Raw genomic sequence first — 23463 nt, forward strand, 5'->3', positions numbered from 1 at the left:
CAGCTCTGAGCTGAGCTCCCGATGGAGCTTGGGCTGTGCTGAAGCAGCAACACTGCAGAGCAGCTTTTGCTCAGCGTAATGGAGAGCTATTAAATCATGGCAGTAACAACTGCATAATTGAGAAAAGACACGGTGTGGGTCTTAACCACTCCATGCCAATTTATTGATAAAAGACTCGCTGTCATGAACTGGCAGGGCAAAGGGGAGGAGGAAGAGGATCCTGGCGAGGGGTGCAGCTGTGACTGGGACCCACTGCGGCAACCTGGGAATGGAAAAGGAGAGCTTGGGGTTGCAGAAAGTACACACAGGGATGACAGAGGATGGCAAGGGGATGGGGAGCAGTGTGCAGGGACCAGAAGAGCAGGACCTCTCATCAGAACCAGAGAGACCCGTCTCCACAAACAAGGCAGGCTCCCAAGTGTTGGCAGCAGTGATAGAACGCTCTGGGAAGCTGAGGCTGACCAGGTGGGGCTCACTAGCTCAGGGAGGAGGTGTGCAATTGCTCAGCTGGAGTAGGTTCAGAAAAGGTGAGGGTCACAGCCTCATCAAGCCCAGATGCTGCAATCAGCAGACAGGAAGCAGAGCTGAAGTGCTGTGTCTGCCCACGTTGATGGACCTTGGCATGGATGTTCCAGGACTTCTATGGGACTGTTTCTTGACTGTTGAACTTTGTACTTGACATACTGTATATAGACATATATAAACAACTATCTGACTTTTAGAAGACATCTGAAGGCAGCCCTGCTTAGGGAAGTTGTTAATGTTTGATGTTTTATCGTGTTTTTAATATTCTGTTGGAAGCCGCCCAGAGTGGCTGGGGAAACCCAGCCAGATGGGTGGGATATAATTTATTATTATTATTATTATTATTATTATTATTATTATTATTATTATTATTATTATTACCCCCCACTGACACTCCCACAGGACACTCCCACTCAAAAAAAGTGTGTGGTGGAAATAGTGAGAGGTTTGCTTTGAGACCAGACCATGGTTGGGGAGATGGAATTGTGCCCATTCTGCTCCAGGGTCTGAAGAATCGTTGTTCCAATATTTTTCTTCTACTTAATACAGTGGTACCTTGGGTTACATACACTTCAGGTTGCAGACACTTCAGGTTACAGACTCTGATAACCCAGAAATAATTACCTCGGGTTAAGAACTTTGCTTCAGGATGAGAACAGAAATCATGCAGCAGCGGTGCAGCGGCAGGAGGCCCCAATAGCTAAAGTGGTGCTTCATGTTAAGAACAGTTTCAGGTTAAGAACAGATCTCCAGAACAAATTAAGTTCTTAACCCGAGGTACCATTGTATAAATAAACCAGTTGATCAGACCCATTAAGAGCTGGCATCTTACATGATTACTGTGTCTAGCTTATAATTTGAAGTTGAAAAAAAGGGGGGGGGAGAGGATATCTCAAACTTTACTCTCTTTGAAAGATTGGCTGGGCAAGATGGAGCAACTCCCCTGTGGGGGAAGCTTGTGGTATTTGGGATCTTTTTAGTTTAAAGAAAAAGTATGTTGGGGAATGGCTTGGCTTTGCCCCCAGAGGCAGAGGAAACTCTGCTTCTGAAAGCCAGTTGCTGGAGACTGCAGGAGGGGAGGGGGCTCTTTACCCAGAATTCCATCTGGCCCCTAATTTGGAAGATTTTAGGTATTTGTGGTCTCTTCAATGTGTGGGGTATGCTAGACCTGGCTTTTATAAGCAGAAAGGAGTTTTTATGGTATTTTGGTTTTAACCTTCAATACTATTTTGTGAATCCCTTTGGATTGTGTACAAGAAAAATGACAAACCAGTGCAATAAAATCATCAAAACCTTAAGATAGCAGATCAAAGGTTTAACCACCACAACCGATTTATATAGCACTATATTTATATATAACCAAGAGGGGGAGGGGGCACAGAAGAGGGAGAATGCAAGGCTTCCAGCAAACATGCTAAGTATTTTCTTTTTAGTCAGCATCAGTAAGCCAAAAGCGAGCTTTAGTGTAGAGATGATTGCTGATATCCAGGACTGTGCTTCCATTCTTTCCAGAGAAAGCATTTGCCTATTGAAGCATAGAGCAGATATTCTATCATTAAATATTTAATCAGCATGGGCAAGGCAACTTGCCATGCCAAGTACTCCAGAAGATAATGGTAGTTCTCTTGCCCTTCAATATTAAACATATTCAGAATAAACAGGGTACTAGATCCTGTATAGGCAGCGGGGACCTTGTATAATTATGTTTAGAACTTTTTTGGTACAGTGGCCATATTGAAGAATATACAAGACAACATTTCAAGCAGCCATCTCAAAAGCTCCTGCTCACTTGTGCATATAAAACTTTATTCTATCATCAAACCAAATCTCAATAAGGTCAGTGAGTGGACAGAAGATCCTGACTAGAATATAAACAATCTCTGGCCAGGGAGTTTGCGGAGTACAATATACAGGATACAAATGAAGGACTAACTGTGGACTGGCAAACTTGCAGAAGAGAACAAATTAACCTCTGGAGAATCAGGAAACATTACAGAGAGACATTAAGGCACAAAGGTTGGCAAGGAAGGAAGGGGGCAGGCTCATGGCAGAGGAGACCAGACAAAGCAACATGTCCACTAAGTGGGAAGTGGCGATGGACGAGCTGGCTGCATTTCCATGAACATTTGAGTCTAAGCTCTAGTTACTATCAGTATTGCCAGAACTAAGTATGGTACAGAAGCCCCACAGCCATCACTGTATTTAGATTATTCATCCTGTCTTAAAAAAGCTTAGAGTATGTAAAAGTCAGGCACTGAAAAATTGGCTTATAGCACATCCCTGTTATTCTTCTAGAAGTATATTTGCTTCTGGAAGAGGCCTAGGTTTGAATTTTCATGGACTAGTGCTCTGCTCTTTAACATTTTCATTTGGTGCACTAAAAATGTGGTGGAAGAGAACACTAAAAGGCACTTACTGTCTATGAGCTGACCTAAGGAAGAAGAGGAGCAACCTCCAGCCAAAAACAGATATAAAACTGGCTCCGAAACATCTTTACGTAATGCAGTGAGACACCCAGAAAAACACTCAGGGCGTTAAATAAAGAAGTCCAAATTACATAGTGTTGAAAATGTAATAGGGAGCAAGTCAGCCAGCTGTGAAGTGGTGGTTGTTGAGTTGGTTTGTTTTTTTTGCCACTAGTCAATGACTATGAAGGAGGTGCAGCTCTGTCTAGCTTAAATGTCTCCAATTCAGTCTTTGATGAGACAATAAGGGTCTCCAAGCTTGCCACAGGCAGGCTGAGTGGGCAGACAAACAATTTGCCAGAAAGCTCAGGCGGCAAAAGACTAGCAAATTCTCTCATTCCATGAAGAGCAGCACATGCAGTTGATGCACAAGGACTTAGGAATTTAATATTCTCTTACAGAAGCAAAAACCTTTTATTTTCCATTTCAAAACAAAACCTGCCTCCTGCTAGACAAGTGCATAGCAGCCTTACAAAATAGGAAAGAAGTACTTCAAGATACACTGTAGTCTGAAGAGAAGTTCTAGTTTAAATCTGTCTCTGAACACACCACTCGAGCTTTTCATACATACAATAGAACAGGAACTGTTACTTCAATGACAGACTTATGAACATATCTATACGTTCAAATCAAGAGGGAAAATGCTTTGCCTGTTTGTTTTCATGTGTCTGAAGAGGGGTCTACACACCACTACCTTGTAGAAGATTAATGAGCCATCTTCATGTGCAGAGACAACACATTTCTTCAAGGTGTGAAAAGCTTGTGCGCTCAGCTTTGGACTGTATAATAAATGGAGAGAGATGGAATACAACTTGTGCTTACGTTCCCTCTGCTTGTTTGGATAGCCTAAACAAAGTCATTCCCAGTTACAGAAGGGCAGAACCTTGCAACCAGGTTGGCTAGCCTGTGGCTCTCCCAATGTAGCCTTCCAATTCCCATCAGTCCCTGATAACACAGCTAATGGTCAGGGACTATGGGAGCTAGAATTCAACAGTGCCTGGTCACTGGGTGCCCAACCCTACCCAATAAAGTTTAATCAATCTAGGAAGGTAATTTGAAGAAAAACCTGCCCAAGTGGAGTCAAAATTCAAAAACTTAGGGGGCAGCAGGAAACCATTCCTGCAACATTTCATCTAGCAAGCTCAGCTACAATTAAGCTCAGGAGTTTGAGTATTTGGCTCCATTCTATTCTACGCACAAGCCCTTCGTAGCAGACAATCCAGATCTTCCCTGTGATACTGCTTTGCAACAGCCTGTGTACCACTGCACCACTGGAGGAAGCACAGTTCTAAATTCTTATTATCCGGAGCCACTCAGGAATTTGCTGGCCTCAGAATGTCTGCACAATCAGTTTCCGCTTCACGTCGCGGCTGAACCTGTTCATCTTGAACAATTCACTGTCGTAGAAGGCAGAAAGGTTGTGGATGTTGATCTGGCGAGCCTGGGAGGAGGGTGGGGGGCAGAGAGAGGAGAATAATATAAAGAGATGTGTTTGCCAGACTATTCCACAAGCTCCAAAGAGTTTAATCAAGAACAGATTCATCATGAATGCATATCTGTCTAGCAAACAAACAACCAGGAGAACAGAAACGGAGATGACTGAACAGTTAAGGACACAATAACTGTATTTGCCTCATCTTTGAAGAGCAGCTCTGCTGGATCAAGCCAAAGGCCAATCGAGACCAGCCTCCTGTTCTCACAGTGGCCAACCAAATGCCTATGGGAAGCCTGCAAGCAGGACCTGAGTGCAACAGCGTTCTCCCCTCCTGTGGTTTCAAGCAACAGCCATTCAGAAGCATTGCTGTCTCCAGCAGTGGAGGGAGCACACAGCCCACCAGGCTGGTAGCCACTAAGACTCTGCTTCACATTAAATCTGTTTCTGTGATCACTACAGCTGTACTTGAAAGGGTGCAGACTTTTAGCTCAGCTCTCACAGGAACACCTGGCAGACTAGATGGACTTGGACATTTTATCCACGAGGATTTAATGCTACTAAAATGAACGTGACACCTCTATAGTTTCCTTGATCTTTATCTCTACGCATTGAGGCCCTTTTCCCAAGGATAGCTAGATTGCAACTTCTCTGACCACTGGGCAACACCTAACTGCGGCTGGTGGGAACCGTCGTTCAGAAACACCTTAGAGGGTCACAGCTTCACCATCCCCTGCATTAAAGCTTCAAGACATGTGTGCAATGTCCAGAGAAGTTGCTGTAGAGGCTGAAGCCCAAAGGCTTGCCTGGTGCTACTGTATTATACTTCCCCTTGCAACAATTGATGCTCACAGCCCATTTGCCCAAAGCTTAGAAAGGAAACACAGAAGGGTATTTAGGCTCCCAAGAACAGCACGTACGTTGGGGGAAAGTCACCCACATACCTTATCAACTAAATCTTTCTCCGGCACCTCAATGGTATCTTGCTGAGCCCCGTAGCGATTCCTCTGGTACATTGTCTGTTCCGACACCAACTGCTTCAAAATGAACAGCAAGAGCTCGTTGTTATCTCGCCGGAAGGCGAGGTACCTGGAGAAAGTCTGTGCGGGAAAAACAGGAAGCAAGGTTTGGAGAGTCATCAAGACCATCACACAGATTGAAAGAAGTGGGGGGGGGTACATTCCAGGGATGACGACATTTTAAGTAAAGGAATCATCCACTGACCACAGAAAAATACCTCAGAACAGGCTTTCTGAGGAAGAAAATGCTGGACTTTTTGGAGAAGGCTGGCTACTGAGTTTTTAAGGGGAGAACCGCTGACATTAGCTGAACCTCCCACTCACCCTGAAAACCCTGCCACTAATCAAAAGGGTTCCACATTATGCTGCACTTAGCCCACCTATTTTCCGCCATTCTGGAATATCCTCCTATATCCACCAGTTGCGACATTAACACTCTGCCATTAAGTCATTTGACTTGTCCTATCCCCTGGTGCTACCAAGATAAAGCAACGTAAAGGGGTCTACAGTGGTACCTCCGGTTGCAGACAGGATCCGTTCCGGAGCTCTAGTCAGATCCCAAGGTTTTCGCAATTGGAGGTGCCTGTTCTGCGCATGCACAGAAACCTGGAAAAATACTTCCGGGTTTGCCGCGTGCATAACCTGAAGAATACGTATCCAGAGGTGCACGCAACTAGAGATACCACTGTATATATATATATATCCTACTGCAAAGGAGAGTGAATGGAGAAAGTCACTTGCATGGGATCTCTTGTTCTTTTGTTTCATAGGTTCAGGCTACTGACACAGGAAATCAGTGCATCTGCTCTAGGGGCTGTGACTTCTCAAGAAAAATAATGAGGGTCTCTAGTCTAACCACCCCTAGCTGTTTTCAGTCTGCCTAGTTAGTAGGTCCAGTGAGGCCAATATAAACATGTACAAAGAACTGAGCCACTGTTTGGGTCTAACCCTGTATCTCAATTACAGTGAAGCTCTGGAGCTGTCAGTTGTTGACCCCCCATCTACGCAGCCCACAAGCACAGCCTCACATACCTTCCGCATGCTCCTCATGACACTGAATTTCTGCGTGTCAATGAAGCTCTCCAGCATCACCCGGATGGCCATGTTGACATCGTCCTCCACTACGTAGTCCCGCAGGTGCATGCGGGCGTGGGCCTCGGCCATCCGGATCATGGACTCAATGTGACGCACGGTGATGGGGATGCTTCCTGTCGCCTGCAGGGAGAGAGAAGGAGCGTCCCAACTTGCAAAGAGCTTGCTTCTGACCTCGTTGCCTATGTATGTCGGCAACGTATCAGTTTGTAAGCCCCTTTTGCCCGCTGTGAAGTGGTATATTGTAGAAGCTGGACAAACTCAGTAAAAACACAGTGAAAGACATATAAAGAGCACAGGGAGATTAGCAGAAATATAATGAATAAGGAGGATTAAAGCTTGGTTCAAAACAAGCGTGTTCCACATCACTCTTGTCCATTCAGTCCCTCAGTTTGAGATTTTTTTTAAAACCCGCACCAAAAAACCCAGAAATAAAACCAGTAACACTAACTGTTTTATGAGATAACCAGAGGGCTGCCTTTCAAGCTGCCCTTGAGCTCCATGCTCAAAAATATTATTCACGTGCTGTAGATTTAGATAAACTTTAGCGAAAATAAACTTCACACACACAACTTTTCAGTTCAAAAAATAATTTTTCCCTCACAAGTGACAGCAGTGCAAAGCGAGTAGAGAAGGCCAATGGTCACCACACAGGTGTGTCAAATGTGGCCCAGAAGTGACCCTGGGGCCAGTAATGCACTGTTCTCCCTGTTTTTCAAAACAGATGGCCAATTGCAGGAAATCTCACTTAAGAGATGGAAGGGGAAGAGATCCTGGGAGGACAATTAGCCATCACTTGAGGCCCCACTTGGAAGGCCTCAGCAGAAATCATATCAGGCTTCCTAGCCGCTTGAAGCTGCTGTCACCTGCAAGGCGGGCAGGGAGACATTTAAACTTGAGAAGCAGCCCTTTGATTGCTGTGCAAAAATGTAAGCTGACAGAAGAAAAAAAAGCTGGCAAAGTGTTGACTGAGCCGTAACACCCCATTCTACGAAGATCCTCTGGGAACAGGGCTTTGATTAAAAACATGGAGCGAACGAATTCCTCCAGCACACCTCAGTTCAGTGCTTCCCAATTGTCCTACAGAGCCTCTGTTGCTGTTGGCTTTTGGGGGGGGGGCTATTTCCATGGTAGTTTTTTGTTATGTGAATGGAGCCGCAGACCCCCTAGGTGGGTTTTGTGAACACTGCCTTAGTTCAATACTACCGACAACTAGATAGAGTGCACCATCTGCTGGCAGACAAACTGCAATGCGCAGAAGATGAGCACCTCCTAGCTGGATGAATTAGCAGATAAAACTCTTCTAAAAAGACACAGGAGCTCCAGGGCTGCCTTGGAGCTGCTTCACTTGTCAGGTGAGAGGGGTATCATCTGCACAAGGCCCAACTATTCAGTTTCCTGCATCTTTAGGGAGCAGAGCAAGGCATGGAGGCGCCTCTGCCCTGTGTTATCTCCTTATGTCCTGCCATGTCTGCTTACCATGGATTCTTTCCTGAGTTCACTGTACATCCTGGCAACTTTGTCCTGGTCCATCTGGTTGAGCTTTGGGTGGACTTTTTCCTTTGCATAAATAATGTACTTCTTCAAGATCTCCTGTGGGATGGGTTCTACGCCGTAAGTGTTTGGGAGGACAATCTCTTGGGAGTCTCCGTTCGCAACGTCCTTGCTGTTGGGGTGATGTTTGATGTGACTGCCGACAACAAACCGAGCCAGCATCTCGTCCTGCAACGAGTCATTGAAGAGAGAACAGGCAATGAAATCCCGTCTTTTAGAAGTCCCAAAAGATAAAAACCTACACCAAGCCACTTGCAACGTAGAGGCAAAGAGAAAGGGCAACCCTGGGCTGAAGATATGCAAGAGCTGGACCGTGTTACTAAGCAGCTGTGTTCATCCAAAGTGTCCTCTGTGGACAAGGCTGCTGGGATGCAGAATTTATCACTGCTCCTTCATAAAACTATGCCAATTGGTAGCCCCTTGGTGAATCAGTCCTCAAGCCTTGCTCAGGTCATAAAGAACTTGCAAAGCCTCATACCTGAACAGGATCCACTGTGTCCCTGACCACACAGAGGATATCAAAGCGAGATATGATGGGCTCAGTCAGATCCACGTTTTCTGAGAAAGTCAAGGAAGGGTCATAGCGCCCACCTAGAAGGAAAGATAGCGGCTTAGAGCTGCTGAACCCAAAGACCAGTGCTTTCCCCCTTTCCTGGTACCGATTCATCTTTGCACCCCTGATTACAGTCACAGATTCCTTTCCCCCTCGCCAGACCTACAAACACATAGAACATCCAAAGAACAAGGCAGCTGTAAAGCCAACAGTGTGCGTCTTTTTGAGCAACTGTGGAATAGCAACAGCTTCCTACACCCCTGACTCATACCTATGGGGTTGGCAGCAGCAATGATGGTGCAGCGAGCTTGCAGAGATGTGACAATGCCAGCCTTGGAGATAGAGATGCTCTGCTGCTCCATGGCTTCATGGATGCTGGTCCTGTCCTGATCAGTCATCTGAAGAAAGACAAAGGCATTCACCTATCAAAGCAACTCAGCCCCTGAATACTTATAATAAAGAGCGACATCACCAGAAGCCTCCAAGCAACTATGTTTAGCTATTTACCTATCTAGGAATTTTCTAGGACAGAAAACCCCATAGCAGACCAGACTATCTGTTCATTGAGCACCATACTCTGATTATTGGTGGCTCTCCAGAGTCTCAGGCAGAAGGCCTTTCCTTTCAACTGCTACATTAAAAAACAACAACCTGGAGAGGTCCAGGGTCTGTACCTAGCACCTTCCATGTGCCCGGCCATTGCACTATATTCTCTTCCCAACTTCTCAGGAGAAGCATTTTCCCAGAGAGTCATGAATTCAAGAGCTAGTGCTACCTGTTTATATTTTACTTATTGTTCATATGTTAAAAATCCATCCTACCCTTACCCCATATATGCCCACTGACTGCTGCGGAACTGGCACTGTTACAGGTACCGCATAATAAGAAACTGACAGCACCCACTCTTTGGAACTCCCTGGCTATTGACAACAGGTGGCACTTACACCGTACTCTTTTTGGCACCTGCTAAAAACATTTCTGTTTAGGCAAGGCTATCCAGACATGTCAAATGCTGACATGTGTTTCAATGTGGTTTTTCAGCTTATTGTTGATTTTAATTTATCTATCTATCATCTATCTATCTAATCTATCTATCTAATCTATCTATCTATCTAATCTATCTATCTATCTAATCTATCTATCTATCATCTATCTATCTATCATCTATCTATCTATCTATCTATCTATCTATCTATCATCTATCTATCTATCATCTATCTATCTATCATCTATCTATCTATCTATCTATCTATCTATCTATCTATCTATCTATCTATCAATCATCTATCTATCTATCTATCTATCATCTATCTATCTATCATCTATCTATCTATCTATCATCTATCTATCTATCTATCATCTATCTATCTATCTATCTATCTATCTATCTATCTATCTATCTATCTTCTATCTATCTATCTTCTATCTATCTATCTATCTATCTATCTATCATCTATCTATCTATCTATCTATCTATCTATCTATCTATCATCTATCATCTATCTATCTATCTATCTATCTATCTATCTATCTATCTATCTATCATCTATCTATCTATCATCTATCTATCTATCATTTTTATTAAGTCTCCAACATTATTTCAAAGCATTTATCATAATATACAACTTTTTTAACACACAAAGTTTCTTCTTGACTTTCAACCGCTTTCCTGATGTTTGTTTTTTTACTCCTTTTAATTATCTAAACTCTGCTACCATTAAATCTTTCAGTAATCCATTGCTTATACGATTTTAATTTTTTGGGGGGTTGTGGGGGAATAGTTGGTGTTTTAAATAGCTGGTGTTTACTGCTAATTTTATTGTTTTATTCTTTTTTTTTTTTTTTTTGGAAACCACTTTGAGGTTGTACTACAATCAAGCAGCATATGAACCTTGCAAAATAAAAACAAACAAATAAGCTAAATGCTTTGCAGGAATGGTGTCTCCTTTGCTTCCAGGTCAAAGATCTGAGTCTGAAGCCTTGACCTATATGGGCAGGTTCACAGGCCTTGCACAGCCCAGGCAGCTCTATTCAAAATCTACCTTGGCCCTGGTGCCCAAATCAACACTCACCTTGTCAAATTCATCTATCAAGCAAACCCCCCTGTCTGCCAGCACAAGGGCTCCTGCCTCGAGGGTCCACTCCTTGCTCACGGGGTGCCTCTGCACGTAAGCAGTCAGACCGACAGCGGAAGCTCCCTGGCCAGTGGTGAAGATCGCTCTGCTGGACGCTTTCTCCACATATTTGAGGAACTGAGACTTGGCCGTTCCAGGATCTCCGCAAAGCAAGACGTTGATGTCACCACGGACCTTATGTTTCCCTCCTAAAGCGTTTAACAACACACACAAAAAACATACAGTACTGTACACTAAAATGTGGAACTCAAGTGCTGCCCTCTAGAGGAACAATGTAATACTGAAGGAGGTATTTCAACAATAAAAAGATATAACAATGCAGAATGGTGTGCTATGCGGGTATCCTTTCACAAGGGCCATAAAACTGGAAAGGACAGACACCTGGAAAGAAAAAATCATGCCACCAGGTAACTGGACAATGGACAGAATTCCCAATTAAGCTCTGGGAACTTTAGAATCATGCTATATATTGCAAACATTTTGTGCAGAAAGGTCTTCTGCAAAACGTTCAAAGTGGAGACTAACCAATTTCTTCTGATTGCAACGAGATGAGTGAACTGCACTGAAAATTAAGAGTCGCCTTTCAAAACTGTCAAGTCACACCTCTCTGGTGTAATTTCCTTGTAGCACTATTGAGATAACCTCTGCAGCAGTTAAGGCAATATTGATCAGACAGCTTCTTTGGGTAAGCAGCTCTTTGACCTACCTGGATTTTTGGGTTCTCCTCCAAACAGGGCTAGAGCCAGGCCCCTTTTGATGTCTTCGTGTCCATAGATAGAAGGAGCAATGCTGGCAAAGATCTGCAAGGAAAGCAGCAGCTGTTTTCAGGACGTAATCTTGGATGACAAAGAGGTAGCAAGAGAAGCAGCCATGTTACAATGAAAAGCTGCTTAAATTAAACAATTTAAACAAACAGAAAACAAAGGTGTTGGAAAAAAAATTAACAACTGAAGAAAAAGATAGGTTTCAGAGTGAAACTGGTTTGGAAATAACAAAAAAGGTCAAATACCTGGGGGTGAATTTAACATCTAAGAATGTGAATTTATTTAAAGACAACTATGAAAAATGTTGGTCAGAAGTAAAGAAGGATCTAGATATATGGTCTAGGTTGAGACTTTCCTTGTTAGGCCGAATTGCTGTTATCAAGATGAATGTATTGCCGAGAATGTTATTTTTGTTCCAGACGCTGCAGATCCTGGACAAGATGGACTGTTTCAAGAAGTGGCAGAAAGATATATCTAAATTCGTCTGGCAGGGCAAAAAGCCCAGAATAAAATTTAAGATTTTAACTGATGCAAAAGATAGAGGGGGCTTTGCCCTGCCAGACTTAAGACTTTATTATGAATCAGCAGCATTCTGCTGGTTGAAGCAATTGCTACTTCTTGAGGATACAGACATTTTGGATCTGGAAGGGTATGACAATAACTTTGGCTGGCATGCATATCTATGGTATGACAAGGCAAAGGTGTACAAAAGTTTTAAAAACCATATTGTTAGGAAAGCATTGTGCAACGTTTGGAACCGATACAAAGATTTGTTGGAAAGTAAAACCCCCAGGTGGTTGTCACCAATGGAAGTTAAGGCAGTGAAAAAACTTAACATGGACTCTAATTGGCCAAAATATTGTGAAATTTTAGAACAAGATGGCGAAAAGTTGAAGCTCCAAAGTTATGAGAAGCTAAAGCATAAAGTTCGAGATTGGTTACATTATCATCAGATAAATGAGACATTTAAACAAGACAGGAAACTTGGTTTTCAGAAGGAGAGGTCAAAGTTAGAAACAGAATTGTTAGAACCCAATACTAAGAATCTATCTAGAATGTATAATTTGCTGCTGAAATGGAATACACAGGATGAAACGGTGAAATCAGCTATGATTAAATGGGCACAGGACATTGGTCATGATATTATGTTTGCTGACTGGGAACAGTTATGGACCACCAGTATTAAGTTTACGGCATGTAGTGCCTTGAAAGAGAATATAATGAAAATGATCTACAGGTGGTACATGACCCCAGTCAAGCTTGCAAAGATCTATCATCTGCCCAATAATAACTGCTGGAAATGTAATGATCTGAAGGAACTTTTTACCATCTTTGGTGGACCTGCCCAAAGATTAAGGCCTACTGGGAAATGATCTATAATGAAATTAAGAAAGTCCTTAAGTGGACATTCGTAAAGAAACCGGAGGCTTTTCTCTTGGGCATGGTCGGCCAACTGGTACCAAAAAAGGATAGGACATTTTTTATGTATGCAACTACAGCAGCAAGAATCCTGTTGGCAAAGTATTGGAAGATGCAAGAACTACCTACTCTAGAAGAATGGCAGACGAAGGTGACGGAATATATGGGATTGGCAGAGATGACCGGCAGAATCCGCGACCAGAGGAAAGAGACAGTGGAGGAGGACTGGGGAAAATTTAAAGTATATCTTAAAAATTGTTGTAAAATTGTGGATTGATAAGATGTTAAGGGGTAAGAAACAGAGAATTACAGCTGTAAATGTTAATCTTAAGAAAATCCAAAAGAGAGTTAATTAGAAAAATTGATTTAAGGGTTGCTAAAAAAATGGAAAAATAAGGATGCGGTAAAAGGGAGGTATGGGGAAGTCAATTTTATTTGTATGTTTTTGTTTTTTGAGATATATGTTTTCTTTTGTTGTTGTTTGTTGTATGTCTTATGTTTTGAAAATCATTAAAAAATATTATAAAATAAAAAGAAAAGCTGCTTAAAGGCTCTAGAGGTGCAGCCCTTGTTCCACTTGCATAGCAACATCAGCCATGTGCAGCGGTAAGAGAGAACAATGGTGTGCATGACTGCATGCGTGGTGCTATGGTTTGAGACACTCAGTCAGCAAGCTCAATGGATCACAGTCTCTCAGTCCAACTTATCTCACAGGGCTGTTGCGCGCATAAAATAGAGAAGAGGAGAACCATGCGCACTACCTTGAGATCCTTGGAGGAAAGGTAGGATATAAAATAGACAAATGTGCATATTTATATGTGCTAATTTAGAAAGGGTAGGGGACCCAGGTAACACTACGCACCTTATAACTGCACATTGTGAGCATACCTTTTGATTTTGTGTAAAGGTTTTTTGGGAGAACCACAGTGGCTGCTCTAAAGGAGCAGGGAATTTATTTATTTTTTTAACTTGAAGCCTGTGGGCCTTTCTGTTCTTGGAATCAAAAAGCTGATTGCCTTTGGATGAATAGCTATAAGGAAGTGAAGGGGTGGTAAAGCCTGCTACTAGGGGAGCAATAATTCTCCTACACACATGAAATACAAACACACCGTAGCTGGAGGAACAAATGGGGCAACAGAAAATATTTGGGGAGAGTACCTGCAACCCACTGGAATCCTCTACATGCCAAGTTCCTCCATGCAGGTTCTGACTGGTTAACCCATTCCCTGTCCTCAAGTAGGAAACAAAAAACCCAAAGGTGAATTTGGGTTCCAAACTCACTTTCTCTCCAATCTGCTCATCCTTGGACAGGCCTACGATGACCTTCATGTCCTCATCTGTGAGCTCCCCAACAGCCACCTTATTATCCTTCTTGGCAATGTGATTAGCCAGGATCACTGTCGCAAAGACGGGAAACCCATTGGCAGTGTTCAAAGATCCATCATAATTATTATGGTATATTCCAGTTAGCTCCTGAAAGGTAAAGGGGGGGGTGTGTGGAGAGAGATTCTTTAGTCACTACTACCAAGACAAATCCCTGCAACTGAAGGAGCCATTGAAGATAATGAAAAGCCAAGCTGAGTAGATAGATGCATTTTGGCATCCTGGTGACATATGCGTGACTGAGCTGCTCTAGAAGCAAGTTGCTAACTCTATTTGATGCTGTTCGAAGCATAGTTAAGCGTCTGAAGAAGTTTCCTCAGAGTGGCGTGGACACTATTGTTCTGTTTAATAGATGTGATGCATATGACATATTAACACAACATCTGCAACTTCTACCTGGAAAAAACCCATCATCATCTGTTTTCCTTTAAACTATTCTGCTGACAACAGCGCCTTCGCTTCTTTGAAGTTCTGCACAGCATGCCAAGAGTCTTAATTTCCAAGGAATATAGATGTAAACCTGAGTTGGCAGCCTACAAGCCTAGACAGGTGCGTGTGTCATCATGCAGATAAGAAAAGTATCTGCAAAAATATGGAAATGACCCAAGTTTTTATTTTCTGCTATTGAGTATAATGTACAAAACCACCAGGGGGGCGGGGGGCTTAAGAAGCCTTGAGTTAGCATTCTGACAGATTTAAGGCACATGCTTCATACACACAGTGCAATTTTAATCAAGATGACAAGCACCCCCTTCTCAAATTCTATACACAAGACCATTTTTAAAATGATTTTGTGAGTGCCATAGTCTCTCTGGGCTTCTCCCTCTCCTTCCTCTGGCATCACACTCACAATCTCGTCTCCTGGCTTGCAGCTGTCAACTAGGTCGGCAAGCAAGATGGCATCCTTGGAGCGAGGGAGCCTGCCCGCTGCCACTTTCCCTGGGCTCTCCTGGATTTTGATGCGCTGGTAGTTCTGGTAGACCGTCTGTGGGGAAACAATATTCATCAGCCAGCAGGTCAAAGGCAACAAAAAGGACACAGACACACACACACACACAAGCACACCCCAACCAACATTCCAGAATGGAAAGAAGGAAGCCATAATCTCAAAAGAGGCATTGCAAACAGGCCTCTCTAGGTCATTTTTCCGTTATGTTTGCAAGCCCAAAGCCTTGTAAGGCTTGGCTCTATAGGGAAGGAAATGGTACAAATGTTTTCTATGTATCAGCACTGAATTTATGAGGACTAGTATGGCATTCTATTCTTTCATGCAAGGACAGGCCCCTTGCCCTTGCACCCACACGAGAGGCTTCCAGGAGAGTAGCCATATCAGTATGCAGCTGCAAAAAGACAGTATCTACTGCATTGTGAAGTGTCCACACAAGGCAGACTAACACTCCACAAACCACCACTATACAAAGTTCCATTGACTTTAAACAAAAGCACCACCTTTCAAGGTGCCAACACATGCCAGATTCCCTGAAGAAGAAGAAGAGTTTGGATTTGATATCCAGTTTTATCACTACCCTAAGGAGTCTCAAAGCAGCTAACAATCTACTTTCCCTTCCTCCCCCACAACAAACACTCTGTGAGGTGAGTGAGGCTGAGACTCTTCAGAGAAGTCTGACTGGCCCAAGGTCACCCAGCAGCTGCATGTGGAGGAGCAGGGAAGCAAACCCAGTTCACCAGATCCACCCCTCTTTGGGAAGGTGATGGATAGGGTTGCCTGCAGCAGTGCAGTCTGGGTATGCTGGACTAGGTCAAATGGAATATTATGACTTATCAGTCTCTCTTTAAATACCTCCAAGCAAAGCAGAAAGAGCTGAGCTCTGGGCTAATTTGTCCCAGCTATATATGACATATGCATGTCTTTAAGACATAAAACAGTAGGAGCCAGACTCCTAAAATTACCCTAATCCTTGCTTACCTCTTCCATGTTAATTTCAAAGGGACCCACGGACTGACACTCTGGGCAGGATCCTGGCTTTACTTCCTGGTTCTGGGACTGCGTGAAAGGCCCTAGGATGAAGCTACACTTGGTGCAGTTGTATTTGACCATGCTGAGCTGGGGCAGGACCCCTGTGCAGCTCGTCACAACTCCACTCGTCCGGATCAGCTGGTTCAAGTGCAGCTGCCTGAGAGAAAAGGCAAAATAAATTACTGTTGAGATTGATCCCGTACTTTAGGGAAGTGAAAAATAACCGCAGTCGTCTGCAGGCTATCATGGCAATCCAAATGCAATTAAAACAGGTTCACTGTCTTAGAATGGATTATTTTATGAAAGCGAGTTTGTATTCATAGCAGCTCCCTAATGAAACACACACCACAACCATCAGAAGTCTTGCCACCCAAGGAGTGAGAAGGAAAGAATTGCAGCTACAACATCCCAAGTGGATAGTGGATACTAGAGCTGAGGAGGCAGCAGTCAGCTAGTTGCTGGGCGTTTGGGAACCGCCGTGCAAGACACCTTGGAAGCCTTGGGGCTCAGCTCTTCTGAAGCACAAAGCACAGGACTAATGGACCCTTGGCTCAGCACTTCCTAAATGCCCAACTGTCAGCTGACGTTTGGCCTTTTAGGAGGCACAGGTTTCAACCCCGTCACCATTAAGCCAGGTGACTGACCAGTGGGTGGTCCCTCCCACCTGTCAAAGGTGCCACACAGAGGTAGGGGGAGATAAAGGTATGATCCACTGGGTGTACAGAAAGCCATGAACTTCCTTCTCCATTGCAGCTGCCAAATTCCTTCCTTTTACAATCTTCCTGCCCCCAGTAGCCTACTCTCTAGGCTGGGATTTTCTGGAGCCTCTTGTTCTCCAGGGTTGTTCATGGTCTCCAAAGCATGGGAGAATGCAGGTCTTACAACAGGAGAAAAGAGCCAGCAGAGGCCCTCCAGGTTTTGCTGGGACTTCCACCTCCCAATCAAGACTGGAGCACAACTACATGTGGTCTACACAGATTCTCAATCTCCTTAAATATTCTCCTAATTTGGGTGGGGGTACTTGTGTTTTCTGCACCACCTAGGTTTGGATTCAAACTTACTCAGGCTTAGAGTAGACCCACTGACATCAGTGAGGCATCAAATGATCTAACGCAAGTCCCATTGATTTCAATGGGTCTACTCTAAAGCCTGGGTCCAATGCACTGGATCCAAACTATTTCTTTTTAAACATGCACAGAATCTGAAAATACAATTCTAATCCTAAACATTCGTTTCAACATAAATCTGACTGAAAACAGTAAATCCTCTAAAGGAATATGTTAGAGATTGGAGGAGTAACGTGAAAAGGAGAGGTTTGCTTCTGCTTAGGGAAGATTTAACAAACACAGAGCTTCCCCCAACCACTCAAATAACATTCTACCCTAATGCTGTCACTAAATGGTTACTTGTTGTGGTCACAGGGGATGAGGCAAGTAGCTGTTTGCAAGCCTGGCTGCCGGTACATCCTGGCCATTTATATTTCATTAAGGAGCTTATCCCCCAGAAGTCTTAACAGGACTGCTCATCATCCAAACCAAACCAATTCCTCACCTGAGTGATCTTAACTCCTCCACCAGAGGCAAATGGGAGATGCGGACGTGGATTTCCTTGGCAATCCGGTCATATTTGGGGTACATAGCTAGCACCACTTCCTTGGCCGCTTCATCAAAGATCTTCAACATTTCCGCTGGGGCTTCTGGAAGGAAATAGGCGAGGACGTGCTCCCGAGCAGCCAAATCTTCATAATTCACCACCAGGCTCTCTCTGTTCTCTTTGGCACAAAGACAAGTACGTTTTTGACAAACGATGGCTCAGTTTTTCCAACCCATCATAAAAAGTGTTAAAATATCTTGTACATTAAGCACTATGATCTTACAAATCTTCTTCTACATCATATAAATGTATTGCACATGATGTTATCTAATAGCATATGCACCGTTCTGAATATCAGGTGTAACCTTCTTCTCTTCCTCTTGTTACCTGATCACTTCTGAACTGTAAATCTATAATATCTATACAGGTATGGCATAGGCTAGAAATTAAAGCTGCAGAAGCCCTGTAGGTTAGTCACTTCACTAATCAGTTACACTGATGAAGATGCTGGGAATAATAATAAAAAAACAGTGGGTATCAGATCAGAAAGGAGATACATCTGAACATTATTTCAGTCATCGATGAAAACACTGAGGAAATGGGTGCTCTTCCCCATACTCTCCTCATATTCCTAAACAGCTGTACCTTTGCACATGTCACTGATCCTCTCCTTAAAGACATTGTGGCCATGGTCATCCACATGAGTCTTCAGGAAGTTCTTGAAGCGGTGGTAGATCTCAAGCCGAGGTGCTACCATAGACACCCACTCCCTCACAGAGTGCCCTTTCATGTCTTCCAGGTTCTCAATGCTCTCAATCATGTCTTCATCTTCATCCTCGCCATCAGCAGCTCGCTCAGCCAGGCGCCTCTTCCGCAAAGGACGGTCCTCATCCTCATCATCACTATCTGGATTTTCCAGAGGGGGTAAAGTTTTTGTTTTTAAAAAGGACAGATCAGACATAAGGCTTTTGATGCTACCGGTTAATGTAGACAATTCTGGAGAGCCTATCTCTGTGATGCAGTTCCAAGCCTAACGACCTCACATCCCATTTTGGGATTAGAACCCATGCCTTGGATGCTTACAAAATGAGACACGCAATATTAACAGTGCAATCTTATGCATGTTTACATGGAAGCAAAAGGTAAAAAGGTAAAAGACCCCTGGACGGTTAAGTCCAGTCAAAGGTGATTATAGGGTTGCGGCGCTCATCTCGCTTTCAGGTCGAGGGAGCCAGCGTTTGTCCACAGTTTTCCGGGTCATGTGGCCAGCATGACTAAGCCGCGACTGGTGCACAAAGGACCGTGACGAGTGCCAGAGTGCACGGAAACACCATTTACCTTCCCGCTGCAGCAGTACCTATTTATCTACTTGCACTGGCATGCTTTCGAACTGCTAGGTTGCCAGGAGCTGGGACAAAGCAACAGGAATTCACCCCACTGCGGGGATTCGAACTGCTGACCTTCCAATCAGCAAGCCCAAGAGGCTCAGTGGTTTAGACCACAGCACCACCCGTTGTGGAAGTCTTGGTGCACTCAATAGGTTAAGTGCACACTAGATTACAGCCTAAAATTGCTCTGCTATCGCTCAATTTCTTGGAATTTTAAATATCATTTAAAAAAAGTTTTCTATCTGAAAGATCTAAACGCAAACTACTGCATGGCCTCCAGGAGAGGAGACTGCAGCCACTCTGCTCCTTTCTCTGGTATTGCTGCTGCTGCATTACATGTGAACTGAGTCACTGTAAATCATTTTGAAAGCATTGCCGAAGGGCAACCTACAAATATTCTTAATATATAAATTTATACAAATAGAAGTGCCAGCCAGCTGCTCTTCAGAAGATGCATTGTACAGGTATAAGCTATCAAGCAAATAGAGACAAGCTTTATAGATGGTTTTCTTCCCCACCTCATAATGCTAAAACCTGGGGTCATCCGAAGAAACTGAACGGTGGGTTACTTAGAACAGACAAAAGGAAGTACTTATTCAAACTGTACACAATGGAATGATAGACTTCACCACAAGATACAACAATGTGATGGCCACCCATCTGGATGACTTTAAAAGGGGATTAGACACGTTCATAGAGACCAACGGTATCAACAGCTACTAGTCACAAATTACTCCTGAACGCCAGTTGCTGGAGAAGCAATGGCAGCCGTGGGCTCTTGCATCTGGCTGGCCACTATCAGAAAAGGGCATTTGCTCTGATCAAGCAGGACTTTCCTTATGCTATTAAGCTGCAAATACATACCATAAAGTATACCAACGTGCATGCGGCCAGGACCACGGCCCATCTCACGGTCCCTCTGCCGCATTGCTCTCTCTGCTGCTTCCCTTTGGCTGGCAGTCAGTTCCTCCACATCTTCATCATCCATGGCCAGGCCTTCAGGTACGTAGCGATCAAGCTCTGGAATAGGGCGGTAATCCCTAGACACACACATTCTTCAGTTAATCAATCTGCATAGCGTAAGTGAATCATCTGTATACCTCACTTAAATTCACAGCAGAAACAAGCACCTGTTCACATGTTAAAGGAGTCTGTTGCACAGCACCTACCCAGGAAAAACAAGGCACATAGGCGCAAACTGTACGACGTTCGCCTTTTTTGCATGGAATAACAACTGCAGTTTTTATTCCAATGGCCCCTCTATCCCAGCATCCCATTCCCACAGAGAGAAGCCCACAAGGAAGACCTGAGCACAAGAGCGTTCTCCCCTCCTGTGGTTACCAGCAACTGGTATTCAAGATCATTGCTGCCTCCGAACATGGAAGCAGAGCACTCATGCTATGGTTGTACAAATGAAACACAAAGCTGCACTGTGCAAAATGAGATACAGGAGTACAGATATCCACAAAGGCAGGTATCTTGCCATGGGGTGGGTAGACTCCCTGAGCTAACATGTAGCTGGTAAGTTTGTCAGAAGCTGCACTGGGTGGGAAGTTAACTCCTCTGCCCAGCAACCAAAGAGTAACAATGGGTTTTTTCTGACCCTTGGAAGAGCATGCAGAACGTAAACAAGAGCATACATGGGCCTTTATTAAATTACCTAGCACCATCAGTTGCAAGATCTGAAACAATAGTATGCTCTCTAACCCTACTGAAGGAAAATACATTAGAAGGAAGAAATGATAAAGAGGATGAGGCAGATATATAATAAAATAAAATGTAATTTTCTGAATTTATCCCAAAATACAATTCCACAAAACAGGAGGCAAACAGAGGATATAAATGGGCAGTGTAGATTGCTAGACAACAGCACAGTCACACAGCAAGGGAGATCTGCCTTCTGCACGTGATGGCAATACAGATGCATCTGGGTGGGTTCCCTCACCTTTATCATGATGCTCACCTGTCAGCCTGGCCAGAAGTGTCATTGATGCAAATGGAGCAAATTCATACACAGTCAAGATGTTACATGTGAGTAGTTGTCCACAGAAGCAGCTGTGTTCTTTTTTTTGGGGGGGAGAGCAATATTTATAAACTTCTGAACTAGAAATGCTACTAGAAGGCAGGCCAGATTTTGGTTTACTTTCAGCAATAAATCCTGGTGAAAGCAATACAGTAATATATTTTGCAGACATGTTCACATCCCCATCAACACATAAAGGATGAAAAATCCAATATCCTCCATAGGTTGAGATCTTTTGGAATAAATCCTAATTGCTTATCCATGTAGAAAAGAGTAACTTTGCCAAATGTATAACGCCTGCACCTCAGAAGCTTATTATTCCAAGGAGGTCCAGTTTCTATCAGTGCAGGTGTGTCACCTGAATTCTGCCACACCAGAAAATAAATCTCACAGGAGGATTTGGCCACCTGAGAGCGAGTCTCCTACCTTTCCATCCCTTCTCCAAACAGCTCTTCTCCATCTTCTTCTTCTTCTTCATCAGGGAGCTGCTCTGTTCCCAAGAGTCCTTCAGATTCATCCTCAAAGGGGGGCAGATCTCTCCCGGGACTAGAAGTGAAGGCTTCTCCCCTACGAGAGCTGTGCGCAGGGCTGGTTGCCACATTGGACTCTGAGGAATCCTAAGAAAACACATGGTGCCAAGTGTAAAATTTACAATAAACAATATCCTTAAAAGCTGGATGCTTGGGGTATGAAGGGATGTGCTTTAAACATATGGTATGTACACTACCCCATGCCAGGAAGCAGAATCCTTCCCCTGATAAGTGCAGTGCAATCATACACATGCTTCATCAGAGGTAAATCCTTCAGAGTTCAGCAAGACAGACTTGCACTAAGCGTGCACAGGGTTACTTGTTTACATGCAGGGAATAGATTTTGAAAGGAAACTTAATTCCACATGCAGATTGCCCCTGCGTTCTGAAGTGGTGCAGCGGGGAGACAGAGATTCGCCCCTTCCAAGCGAGGACCGGGCTCGTGCGTGGGGTGGAGTATTTTGCAGGCTGGCATTTAACAAAAAGTCCACTTCCTTCCCTCCCTCCACCGCAGAACATAGTTGTGGTGTAGACGCCGTCAGCCTACAAACACCCTCCCAAGCAAATGGGTGGTTCTGTGAGTAAGATTCCTCCGCAGCACCCCTTAGAAGAAGGCCGGCCACAATGGGAGGAAGACAAAAGGCCCGAGGGAGGTCTCAGATGGGGGAAAGGAAACTCTTATCAGCGCCAACCGGGAGAACCATAGAATCAGTTGGAAGGGACTTCCAGGGTCATCTAGCCCAACCCCCCGCAATACAATCGTGTGCAGCCCCCGAGTCCAGCGCCTACTCACCGCCATCTCTGCCGCTTTTCTTCACCGCTCCCCCTTTCCTGCTCACAGCGCCGGATGCAGCCCGAATTCCGCGCGAAATGGAATCACGTGGTCAAAAAGCCCGCGAAAGCTCATGAATAATAAAAAAGCTCATGAATATGCAGATGAAGTGGCACCGCCTCCTCGTGAGCGAATAGCGGAGAGCGTGCTGCGCCTATCAATCAGCTCCGAAGGAAATTGGGTGGAGCTTTTGCTCGGGAGGGAGGGCAGGAGGCATGCAGCCCGACCCTGTGTATTTTGGGCTGGGGGAGGGGACTTAATTGCCTTCAGTGAGATTTGATTTGGAGGAAATGTGCAGAAAATTGGGTTGTCCTTGTGCATAGGGTTAAATTAATTGGTTTTAATAAGATTAAGTGCTCCCTAACACATGGTTTAGGCCGACGGGAGGAGGGGGAAATAGAGATGCTGGGCCTGGGGTGAAGGTTCCGTTAATGCGGGGCATTCACTCATCAAGATTTTCCCTCGGCTGGGTCTAAAAACTTGTTTCCCATCTACTTAGCTCCATTCGCCCTATGTGACAAATTGAAGGAGGAAGCAGCCAGTAGCGCGTTCTGTGACTTCCCATTCTTTTCCACTTTTTAATCCGTTGGAGGTTTATGTGGGGAACACCCTGTTCATGAACTTTGTTTATAGCGAGTTCAAAATACAAGGGCCTTGACTTTTCGCTGGGGCAGAATCTCACAGTTCTCACTGACATGTTACACCTCTGCCAAAAGATTTGCTGCCAATTACTTCCCAGACTAAGGACATGTGCACACCATATACTTAAAGCACATAC

At 44.1% G+C, this 23463-nt stretch overlaps 1 protein-coding gene across 1 annotated transcript; it reads right to left on the reverse strand.

Moving 5' to 3' along the window:
• Positions 1-3355: 3355 nt before the first annotated feature.
• On the reverse strand, positions 3356-22793 carry MCM2 (minichromosome maintenance complex component 2). Its single transcript, XM_081900155.1, has 16 exons — positions 22647-22793; positions 21750-21940; positions 20165-20340; positions 18558-18818; positions 17871-18090; positions 16269-16476; positions 15192-15326; positions 14240-14431; positions 11482-11575; positions 10713-10963; positions 8912-9038; positions 8566-8678; positions 8013-8255; positions 6474-6656; positions 5367-5522; positions 3356-4431 (listed from the first exon to the last, which is right to left on the reverse strand). The coding sequence occupies exons 1-16, from the start codon at positions 22650-22652 to the stop codon at positions 4321-4323; spliced, it is 2667 nt and encodes an 888-aa protein (XP_081756281.1). The 5' UTR covers positions 22653-22793; the 3' UTR covers positions 3356-4320.
• Positions 22794-23463: the final 670 nt, after the last annotated feature.

Source organism: Podarcis melisellensis (assembly GCF_964234715.1).
Source record: "Podarcis melisellensis genome assembly, chromosome: 2".
NCBI classification, from domain to species: domain Eukaryota; kingdom Metazoa; phylum Chordata; class Lepidosauria; order Squamata; family Lacertidae; genus Podarcis; species Podarcis melisellensis.